Here is a 12565-nt window from a genome sequence, read left to right as displayed (position 1 = left end):
CAGCGCCTGAGCTCTCCGCTGTCCCTGCTGTGACCAGCGCCTGAGCTCTCTGCTGTGACCAGCGCCTGAGCTCTCTGCTGTCCCTGCTGTGACCAGCGCCTGAGCTCTCTGCTGTCCCTGCTGTGACCAGCGCCTGAGCTCTCTGCTGTCACTGCTGTGACCAGCGCCTGAGCTCTCTGCTGTCACTGCTGTGACCAGCGCCTGAGCTCTCCGCTGTCCCTGCTGTGACCAGCGCCTGAGCTCTCCGCTGTCCCTGCTTTGACCAGCGCCTGAGCTCTCTGCTGTCCCTGCTGTGACCTGCGCCTGAGCTCTCTGCTGTCCCTGCTGTGACCAGCACCTGAGCTCTCTGCTGTCCCTGCTGTGACCAGCGCCTGAGCTCTCTGCTGTCCCTGCTGTGACCAGCGCCTGAGCTCTCTGTTGTCACTGCTGTGACCAGCGCCTGAGCTCTCTGTTGTCACTGCTGTGACCAGCGCCTGAGCTCTCTGCTGTCCCTGCTGTGACCAGCGCCTGAGCTCTCTGCTGTCCCTGCTGTGACCAGCGCCTGAGCTCTCCGCTGTCCCTGCTGTGACCAGCGCCTGAGCTCTCCGCTGTCCCTGCTTTGACCAGCGCCTGAGGCAGGCTATTCCACAGATTGACCGCTCTCATAGTAAAAAAGCCCTGTCGCCTCCGGTGATTAAACCTTGTTTTCTCCAGACGGAGACAGTGCCCCCTCGTCTTTTGATTTGATTTAATCTGGAACAACTTACCACCATATTTTTTGTATGGGCCATTCATATATTTATATAAATTAATCATGTCCCCTCGTAGTCGTCTCTTTTCCAGACTAAATAAATCTAGTTGTTTTAATCTTTCCTCATAACTAAGACCCTCCAGACCCCTTATCAGTTTTGTGGCTCTACGTTGAACCCTCTCCAGCTCCAGGGCCTCCTTTTTATGGACCGGTGCCCAGAACTGGACAGCATATTCCAGGTGAGGCCGAACCAGTGCCTTGTACAGGGGTAATATTACATCCCTATCACGAGAGTCCAGATCACTACTGATACATGACAAGCTTAGCTTTAGAGGCAGCTGATTGACATTGCATGCTGTTATTCAATTTATGATCTACTAGTACCCCCAGGTCCTTCTCAACAAGGGACTCTCCCAGACTTACTCCCCCAAGGACATATTTTGCCTTTGGATTATTAGCCCCCAGGTGCATAACATTACATTTATCCACATTAAACCTCATTTGCCAAGTGGATGACCAAACATTCAGTTTGTCCAAGTCACCCTGCAGCCTATGAACATCCTCCATAGACTGTATTACACTACACAGCTTGTACTACTCCCCTCATCCTCCATAGACTGTATTACACTACACAGCTTGTACTACTCCCCCCATCCTCCATAGACTGTATTACACTACACAGTTTGGTGTCATCTGCAAAAATAGACACAGTGCTATTAATTCCTACCTCTATATCATTAATAAATATATTAAATAGTAGTGGGCCAAGCACAGAACCCTGAGGTACACCACTCATAACTGGCGACCATTCCGAGTAGGAATCATTGACCACAACTCTCTGGATACGATCCTTCAGCCAGTTTTCAATCCAATTGCAAATGATTTCTGCCAAACCAATAGCCCTAATTTTACCCATCAGGCGTCTATGAGGGACAGTGTCAAATGCCTTTGCAAAGTCCAAGAACACAATATCCACGGCTGCTCCTCCATCCAGGCATCTGCTCACCTCTTCATAGAAGCAGATAAGGTTAGTTTGACAACTTCTATCCTTAGTAACCCCTCGCTGGCTGTCACTTATTATTCTATTTGATGTCACATACTCCAGTATGTAGTCTTTTTCTAACCCTTCCAATACTTTCCCCACAATGGAAGTTAAGCTTACAGGTCTGTAATTGCCTGGCGAAGTTCTAGAGCTCTTGGGCAGCAGAATATCAGGAGGCACTCAGTTACCTTTGCTGTGTGAACACGGTCCAGCCTTCAGCCCTCCAGGTAGTGCCTCTCCTACTGATTGTGGCCTGCAGATTAAATCAGGATCTAACGAGGTCTGGGATCCGCACCTGTGACCTGCCCCTGCGACCCTGCCCCTGTGACCCTGCACCTGTGACCCACACCTGTGACCCTGCACATGTGACCCTGCACACATCTATACAGAGGATTCCCCCGACCTCACACATCTATACAGAGGATTCCCCGACCTCACACACCTATACAGAGGATTCCCCCGACCCCACACATCTATACAGAGGATTCCCCCGACCTCACACATCTATACAGAGGATTCCCTGACCTCACACATCTATACAGAGGATTCCCCGACCTCACACATCTATACAGAGGATTCCCCGACCTCACACATCTATACAGAGGATTCCCCGACCTCACACATCTATACAGAGGATTCCCTGACCTCACACATCTATACAGAGGATTTCCTGACCCCACACATCTATACAGAGGATTTCCTGACCTCACACATCTATACAGAGGATTCCCCGACCCCACACATCTATACAGAGGATTCCCCGACCCCACACATCTATACAGAGGATTCCCCGACCCCACACATCTATACAGAGGATTCCCCGACCTCACACATCTATACAGAGGATTCCCCCGACCCCACACACCTATACAGAGGATTCCCCGACCCCACACATCTATACAGAGGATTCCCTGACCTCACACATCTATACAGAGGATTCCCTGACCTCACACATCTATACAGAGGATTCCCCGACCTCACACATCTATACAGAGGATTCCCTGACCTCACACATCTATACAGAGGATTTCCTGACCCCACACATCTATACAGAGGATTTCCTGACCTCACACATCTATACAGAGGATTCCCCGACCCCACACATCTATACAGAGGATTCCCCGACCCCACACATCTATACAGAGGATTCCCCGACCCCACACATCTATACAGAGGATTCCCCGACCTCACACATCTATACAGAGGATTCCCCCGACCCCACACACCTATACAGAGGATTCCCCGACCCCACACATCTATACAGAGGATTCCCCGACCCCACACATCTATACAGAGGATTCCCCGACCCCACACATCTATACAGAGGATTCCCCGACCTCACACATCTATACAGAGGATTCCCCGACCCCACACATCTATACCGAGGATTCCCCCGACCCCACACATCTATACAGAGGATTCCCCGACCTCACACATCTATACAGAGGATTCCCCGACCCCACACATCTATACAGAGGATTCCCCGACCTCACACATCTATACAGAGGATTCCCCGACCTCACACATCTATACAGAGGATTCCCCGACCTCACACATCTATACAGAGGATTCCCTGACCTCACACATCTATACAGAGGATTCCCCGACCTCACACATCTATACAGAGGATTCCCCGACCTCACACATCTATACAGAGGATTCCCTGACCTCACACATCTATACAGAGGATTCCCCGACCCCACACATCTATACAGAGGATTTCCTGACCCCACACATCTATACAGAGGATTTCCTGACCTCACACATCTATACAGAGGATTCCCCGACCCCACACATCTATACAGAGGATTCCCCGACCCCACACATCTATACAGAGGATTTCCTGACCTCACACATCTATACAGAGGATTCCCCGACCCCACACATCTATACAGAGGATTCCCCGACCTCACACATCTATACAGAGGATTCCCCGACCACACACATCTATACAGAGGATTCCCCGACCCCACACATCTATACAGAGGATTCCCCGACCTCACACATCTATACAGAGGATTCCCCGACCTCACACATCTATACAGAGAATTCCCCGACCCCACACATCTATACAAAGCATTCCCCGACCTCACACATCTATACAGAGGATTCCCCGACCTCACACATCTATACAGAGGATTCCGCGACCCCACACATCTATACAGAGGATTCCCCCGACCCCACACATCTATACAGAGGATTCCCCGACCTCACACATCTATACAGAGGATTCCCCGACCCCACACATCTATACCGAGGATTCCCTGACCACACACATCTATACAGAGGATTCCCCGACCTCACACATCTATACAGAGGATTCCCTGACCTCACACATCTATACAGAGGATTTCCCAACCCCACACATCTATACAGAGGATTCCCTGACCCCACACATCTATACAGAGGATTCCCCGACCCCACACATCTATACAGAGGATTCCCCGACCCCACACATCTATACAGAGGATTCCCTGACCTCACACATCTATACAGAGGATTCCCTGACCTCACACATCTATACAGAGGATTCCCCCGACCCCACACATCTATACAGAGGATTCCCCGACCTCACACATCTTCCCCGACCTCACACATCTATACAGAGGATTCCCTGACCTCACACATCTATACAGAGGATTCCCCGACCCCACACATCTATACAGAGGATTCCCCGACCTCACACATCTATACAGAGGATTCCCCGACCTCACACATCTATACAGAGGATTCCCCGACCTCACACATCTATACAGAGGATTCCCTGACCTCACACATCTATACAGAGGATTCCCCGACCTCACACATCTATACAGAGGATTCCCCGACCTCACACATCTATACAGAGGATTTCCTGACCTCACACATCTATACAGAGGATTCCCCGACCTCACACATCTATACAGAGGATTTCCTGACCTCACACATCTATACAGAGGATTTCCTGACCTCACACATCTATACAGAGGATTCCCCGACCTCACACATCTATACAGAGGATTCCCGACCTCACACATCTATACCGAGGATTCCCCGACCCCACACATCTATACAGAGGATTCCCCGACCTCACACATCTATACAGAGGATTTCCTGACCTCACACATCTATACAGAGGATTCCCCGACCCCACACATCTATACAGAGGATTCCCTGACCTCACACATCTATACAGAGGATTCCCCGACCTCACACATCTATACAGAGGATTCCCTGACCTCACACATCTATACAGAGGATTCCCTGACCTCACACATCTATACAGAGGATTCTCCGACCCCACACATCTATACAGAGGATTCCCCGACCCCACACATCTATACAGAGGATTCCCCGACCTCACACATCTATACAGAGGATTCCCCGACCCCACACATCTATACAGAGGATTCCCCCGACCTCACACATCTATACAGAGGATTCCCTGAAGACAGATACAAGGAGTCTGTAGAACAGGAGAGGTCATTCAGTACCGAAAATGACAAAAACACAGTATTGAACCGTTCTGACGTTGGAAGAATCATAGCATTGTGCACCCCCAGACTGATCAACGTGTTTGTCTTCGTAGTTAGATTGTGTGATGTGTGTAGTAGAAGATACCGTGTGATGTGTGTAGTAGATGATACCGTGTGATGTGTGTAGTAGATGATACCGTGTGATGTGTGTAGTAGATGATACCGTGTGATGTGTGTAGTAGAAGATACCGTGTGATGTGTGTAGTAGATGATACCGTGTGATGTGTGTAGTAGATGATACCGTGTGATGTGTGTAGTAGATGATACTTTGTGATGTGTGTAGTAGATGATACCGTGTGATGTGTGTAGTAGATGATACCGTGTGATGTGTGTAGTAGAAGATACCGCGTGATGTGTGTAGTAGATGATACCGTGTGATGTGTGTAGTAGATGATACCGTGTGATGTGTGTAGTAGAAGATACCGTGTGATGTGTGTAGTAGATGATACCGTGTGATGTGTGTAGTAGATGATACCGTGTGATGTGTGTAGTAGATGATACCGTGTGATGTGTGTAGTAGAAGATACCGTGTGATGTGTGTAGTAGATGATACCGTGTGATGTGTGTAGTAGATGATACTTTGTGATGTGTGTAATAGATGTTACTGTGTGATGTGTGTAGTAGAAGATACCGTGTGATGTGTGTAGTAGATGATACCGTGTGATGTGTGTAGTAGATGATACCGTGTGATGTGTGTAGTAGATGATACTTTGTGATGTGTGTAGTAGATGATACCGTGTGATGTGTGTAGTAGATGATACCGTGTGATGTGTGTAGTAGATGATACCGTGTGATGTGTGTAGTAGAAGATACCGTGTGATGTGTGTAGTAGATGATACCGTGTGATGTGTGTAGTAGATGATACTTTGTGATGTGTGTAGTAGATGATACCGTGTGATGTGTGTAGTAGATGATACCGTGTGATGTGTGTAGTAGATGATACCGTGTGATGTGTGTAGTAGATGATACCGTGTGATGTGTGTAGTAGATGATACTTTGTGATGTGTGTAGTAGATGATACCGTGTGATGTGTGTAGTAGATGATACCGTGTGATGTGTGTAGTAGATGATACCGTGTGATGTGTGTAGTAGATGATACTTTGTGATGTGTGTAGTAGATGATACCGTGTGATGTGTGTAGTAGAAGATACCGTGTGATGTGTGTAGTAGATGATACTTTGTGATGTGTGTAGTAGATGATACCGTGTGATGTGTGTAGTAGATGATACCGTGTGATGTGTGTAGTAGATGATACCGTGTGATGTGTGTAGTAGATGATACCGTGTGATGTGTGTAGTAGATGATACTTTGTGATGTGTGTAGTAGATGATACCGTGTGATGTGTGTAGTAGATGATACCGTGTGATGTGTGTAGTAGATGATACCGTGTGATGTGTGTAGTAGATGATACTGTGTGATGTGTGTAGTAGAAGATACCGTGTGATGTGTGTAGTAGAAGATACCGTGTGATGTGTGTAGTAGATGATACTTTGTGATGTGTGTAGTAGATGATACCGTGTGATGTGTGTAGTAGATGATACCGTGTGATGTGTGTAGTAGAAGATACCGTGTGATGTGTGTAGTAGATGATACCGTGTGATGTGTGTAGTAGATGATACCGTGTGATGTGTGTAGTAGATGATACTTTGTGATGTGTGTAGTAGATGATACCGTGTGATGTGTGTAGTAGATGATACCGTGTGATGTGTGTAGTAGATGATACCGTGTGATGTGTGTAGTAGATGATACCGTGTGATGTGTGTAGTAGATGATACTGTGTGATGTGTGTAGTAGATGATACTGTGTGATGTGTGTAGTAGATGATACTGTGTGATGTGTGTAGTAGATGATACTTTGTGATGTGTGTAGTAGATGATACTTTGTGATGTCCTGTGACTGACAGACCTTTTATTCTTTCAGGATTACCTGCTGCCACCTTCCTTTCCAGAGTAAGTGGCTTTATGTTGGGACGGAGAGAGGAAACACGCACATTGTAAATATTTTATCCTTCGTTCTTTCTGGATACGTGGTCATGTGGAACAAGGCGATAGAACTGTAAGTACCGGGAGCGCAGCGGCCTCTGTCATGTGTTTGTGTGTAGCGATCAGCTCTGAGAATGAGTGTAAGAGACGCTTCTGGGATGATCCCTGATCATTGCCCTTTATTCACATTAGGAGGGGGGTAATGTCCCCACCAAAGATTCACCTCTTATAGATGTGCAATACTTTCACCACAGAATAGAAATTTACTCATTAGGGAAAGGCATTGGGGCACATTCACTTACCCATCCGCTGGAGGTCACAGAAAGTGCATTGTCCGTGTATAATGCGCTCAATATCCTGCATGTGTCGCTTCCCCGCTCAGGTCCCCGGAGTTCACCTTCTTCTTCCTGGTGCATGTACGTGCATTGTCCATGTATAATGCGCTGTGAGGGGAGTCACTAAGATCCTGCACCCAATATCCTGCATGTGTCGCTTCCCCACTCAGGTCCCCGGAGTTCACCTTCTTCTTCCTGGTGCATGTAAGTGCATTGTCCGTGTATAATGCGCTGTGCGGGGAGTCACTAAGATCCTGCGCCCGATATCCTGCATGTGTCGCTTCCCCGCTCAGGTCCCAGGAGTTCACCTTCTTCTTCCTGGTGCATGTAAGTGCATTGTCCGTGTATAATGCGCTCTGCGGGGAGTCACTAAGATCCTGCGCCCGATATCCTGCATGTGTCGCTTCCCCACTCAGGTCCCTGGAGTTCACCTTCTTCTTCCTGGTGCATGTAAGTGCATTGTCCGTGTATAATGCGCTGTGCGGGGAGTCACTAAGACCCTGCACCCGATATCCTGCATGTGACGCTTCCCCGCTCAGGTCCCCGGAGTTCACCTTCTTCTTCCTGGTGCATGTAAGTGAATTGTCCGTGTATAATGCGCTGTGCGGGGAGTCACTAAGATCCTGCGCCCGATATCCTGCATGTGTCGCTTCCCCGCTCAGGTCCCCAGAGTTCACCTTCTTCTTCCTGGTGCATGTAAGTGCATTGTCCGTGTATAATGCGCTGTGCGGGGAGTCACTAAGATCCTGCGCCCGATATCCTGCACGTGTCACTTCCCCGCTCAGGTCCCCGGAGTTCACCTTCTTCTTCCTGGTGCATGTAAGTGAATTGTCCGTGTATAATGCGCTGTGCGGGGAGTCACTAAGATCATGAACCCGATATCCTGCATGTGTCACTTCCCCGCTCAGGTCCCAGGAGTTCACCTTCTTCTTCCTGGTGCATGTAAGTGCATTGTCCGTGTATAATGCGCTGTGCGGGGAGTCACTAAGATCCTGCGCCCGATATCCTGCATGTGTCGCTTCCCCGCTCAGGTCCCCGGAGTTCACCTTCTTCTTCCTGGTGCATGTAAGTGCATTGATCTTGGGACACAATTTGTAAGTCCCTCATTCCGAATTAGTCAGACTTCCTCTATGAGTAGGAGAGGGATACAGGACTCACAGGCTTTCTCTATGAGTAGGAGGGGGTTACAGGACTCACAGGCTTTCTCTATGAGTAGGAGAGGGATACAGGACTCACAGGCTTTCTCTATGAGTAGGAGGGGGATACAGGACTCACAGGCTTTCTCTATGAGTAGGAGGGGGATACAGGACTCACAGGCTTTCTCTATGAGTAGGAGGGGGATACAGGACTCACAGGCTTTCTCTATGAGTAGGAGGGGGATACAGGACTCACAGGTTTTCTCTATGAGTAGGAGAGGGATACAGGACTCACAGGCTTTCTCTATGAGTAGGAGAGGGATACAGGACTCACAGGCTTTCTCTATGAGTAGGAGGGGGATACAGGACTCACAGGCTTTCTCTATGAGTGGGAGGGGGAGACAGGATTCACAGGCTTTCTCTATGAGTAGGAGGGGGAGCAGGACTCACAGGCTTTCTCTATGAGTAGGAGGGGGATACAGGACTCACAGGCTTTCTCTATGAGTAGGAGGGAGATACAGGACTCACAGGCTTTCTCTATGAGTAGGAGGGGGATACAGGACTCACAGGCTTTCTCTATGAGTAGGAGGGGGATACAGGACTCACAGGCTTTCTCTATGAGTAGGAGGGGGATACAGGACTCACAGACTTTCTCTTTGAGTAGGAGGGGGATACAGGACTCACAGGCTCTCTCTATGAGTAGGAGGGGGATAAAGGACTCACAGGCTTTCTCTATGAGTAGGAGGTGGATACAGGACTCACAGGCTTTCCCTACGAGTAGGAGGGGGATACAGGACTCACAGGCTTTCTCTGAGTAGGAGGGGGTTACAGGACTCACAGGCTTTCTCTGAGTAGGAGAGGGATACAGGACTCACAGGCTTTCTCTATGAGTAGGAGGGGTATACAGGACTCACAGGCTTTCTCTATGAGTAGGAGGGGGATACAGGACTCACAGGCTTTCTCTATGAGTAGGAGAGGGATACAGGACTCACAGGCTTTCTCTATGAGTAGGAGAGGGATACAGGACTCACAGGCTTTCTCTATGAGTAGGAGGGGGATACAGGACTCACAGGCTTTCTCTATGAGTGGGAGGGGGAGACAGGATTCACAGACTTCCTCTATGAGTGAGGGGGAGCAGGACTCACAGGCTTTCTCTATGAGTAGGAGGGGGATACAGGACTCACAGGCTTTCTCTATGAGTAGGAGGGGGATACAGGACTCACAGGCTTTCTCTATGAGTAGGAGGGGGATACAGGACTCACAGGCTTTCTCTATGAGTAGGAGGGGGATACAGGACTCACAGGCTTTCTCTTTGAGTAGGAGGGGGATACAGGACTCACAGGCTCTCTCTATGAGTAGGAGGGGGATAAAGGACTCACAGGCTTTCTCTATGAGTAGGAGGTGGATACAGGACTCACAGGCTTTCCCTATGAGTAGGAGGGGGATACAGGACTCACAGGCTTTCTCTGAGTAGGAGGGGGTTACAGGACTCACAGGCTTTCTCTGAGTAGGAGGGGGTTACAGGACTCACAGGCTTTCTCTGAGTAGGAGGGGGTTACAGGACTCACAGGCTTTCTCTATGAGTAGGAGGGGGTTACAGGACTCACAGGCTTTCTCTATGAGTAGGAGGGGGATACAGGACTCGCAGACTTTCTCTATGAGTAGGAGGGGGATACAGGACTCACAGGCTTTCTCTATGAGTAGAAGGGGGATACAGGACTCACAGGCTTCCTCTATGAGTAGGAGGGGGATACAGGACTCGCAGGCTTTCTCTATGAGTAGGAGGGGGATACAGGATTCACAGGCTTTCTCTATGAGTAGGAGGGGGTTACAGGACTCACAGGCTTTCTCTATGAGTAGGAGGGGGTTACAGGACTCACAGGCTTTCTCTATGAGTAGGAGGGGGTTACAGGACTCACAGGCTTTCTCTATGAGTAGGTGGGGGTTACAGGACTTACAGGCTTTCTCTATGAGTAGGTGGGGGTTACAGGACTCACAGGCTTTCTCTATGAGTAGGAGGGGGATACAGGACTCGCAGGCTTTCTCTATGAGTAGGAGGGGGATACAGGACTCACAGGCTCTCTCTATGAGTAGGAGGTGGATACAGGACTCACAGGCTTTCCCTATGAGTAGGAGGGGGATACAGGACTCACAGGCTTTCTCTATGAGTAGGAGGGGGATACAGGACTCACAGGCTTTCTCTGAGGGCCATAACAGCTGTCATATAACTTTATCCCCTATGCTCATCTCTGCTTCCCATAAATACTGACCTGACAGATCTTGTAATGTATTACTCCAGTGCTGGATCGGTGGGAGATTATGGTGGTCTGTGATGGGGTCCTCCATGCCGATCCTGCTGGAGGACTGTCCTGGTGACACATGGTGGGATCAGTCAGGCGCTTGTGCTGAGCCGTCAGATCCTGACTCCCCTCCTCGCATACATCACGGTGCTGTTGACTGATCCTGGCAGTGTGATCCTGGGTATCCGTCCTCCCCCATCATGTACATTTATCAGCGAGTGATATTTCCACACTCAGTGTCTCCGTACAATCTTTAATGGACTCAGATCCCCCCACATCTGATCTGTACCCCATTACCGTGAGACGCCGCAGCCTCATTTTATGTTGTGACATTTCAGAACTGAATACAAATCTGCCGACTCTGCAATTACTGCACATCTGAGCAGACATACATCAGCGGTGACCAGTCCAGACCCCGCACCGTATATACAGTAATATCTCCCCAACCTTCTACTATGTAGGCTCCAGTAACCTGGAATCCAGTGCCTTGTACTGTGCACAGGGCTGCCACCTGCTGGTCATTCATCCTTATAATCCGGTGCGCCTTATATATGAACCTAGACAGGCATTTATTGATGGTGCGCCTTATAGTCTGAAAAATACTGTCTAAATGAAATAACACAACATCCCCCACCCACACCCAACACTTGAAAACAAATCACACCCATAAAATGAACATAAATGAACATAAACACACCCCCACCCTCTAATAACAGACCACCCCACACAAATAACACATCCTACACCCAACAACATTTTTTTTTCCAAACAATCACAAAATGCGCCCCACACTAAAGTCAATCCCACTCCCTCCAATATCATCTCAAAAATCCCACCACCATCACCCCCTCCCAACTCAACACTATATCCCAGTCCCCACTATATACAATATTGGGCAATCCCTGAGGGCCAGAGGCTTCTGGAAACGGGCAAACAGAACCCTTTTGTCAAGGATTTTCCTCGACATGGTCCTGATCTCCCACATTCCCAGACCCCACCGGCGAATCACCTTCAGAACCGGGGTAGCGTAAGCCGGAAGATGCCCATGCGGTGTACGGAGATCCTTCACTTGTCCTCCTGTCTCCCATTCCTGGAAGAAAGGCCGAAACCATCCCCTGCAGGAGTATACCCACGGAGGAGCCCATCCCCTACAGGAGTATACCCACGGAGGAGCCCATCCCCTGCAGGAGTATACCCACGGAGGAGCCCATCCCCTGCAGGAGCATACCCACGGAGGAGCCCATCCCCTGCAGGAGCATACCCACGGAGGAGCCCATCCCCTGCAGGAGCATACCCACGGAGGAGCCCATCCCCTGCAGGAGCATACCCACGGAGGAGCCCATCCCCTGCAGGAGCATACCCACGGAGGAGCCCATCCCCTGCAGGAGCATACCCACGGAGGAGCCCATCCCCTGCAGGAGCATACCCACGGAGGAGCCCATCCCCTGCAGGAGCATACCCACGGAGGAGCCCATCCCCTGCAGGAGTATACCCACGGAGGAGCCCATCCCCTGCAGGAGTATAC

At 49.5% G+C, this 12565-nt stretch overlaps 1 protein-coding gene across 11 annotated transcripts in view; it reads left to right on the top strand.

Moving 5' to 3' along the window:
• Positions 1 to 12565, top strand: part of STXBP5L (syntaxin binding protein 5L) — a 746575-nt gene that overhangs the window by 592121 nt on the left and 141889 nt on the right. For all 11 annotated transcript variants that reach the window (XM_072139024.1, XM_072139025.1, XM_072139028.1 and 8 more), the window contains one exon: positions 7208 to 7342. In XM_072139024.1, the coding sequence (XP_071995125.1) occupies positions 7208 to 7342 (135 nt within the window). The remainder of the gene's footprint in view (positions 1 to 7207; positions 7343 to 12565) is intronic.

The sequence above is a fragment of the Engystomops pustulosus genome, chromosome 2 (assembly GCF_040894005.1).
Source record: "Engystomops pustulosus chromosome 2, aEngPut4.maternal, whole genome shotgun sequence".
NCBI classification, from domain to species: domain Eukaryota; kingdom Metazoa; phylum Chordata; class Amphibia; order Anura; family Leptodactylidae; genus Engystomops; species Engystomops pustulosus.
This window is presented reverse-complemented; position numbering and strand designations above follow the sequence as displayed.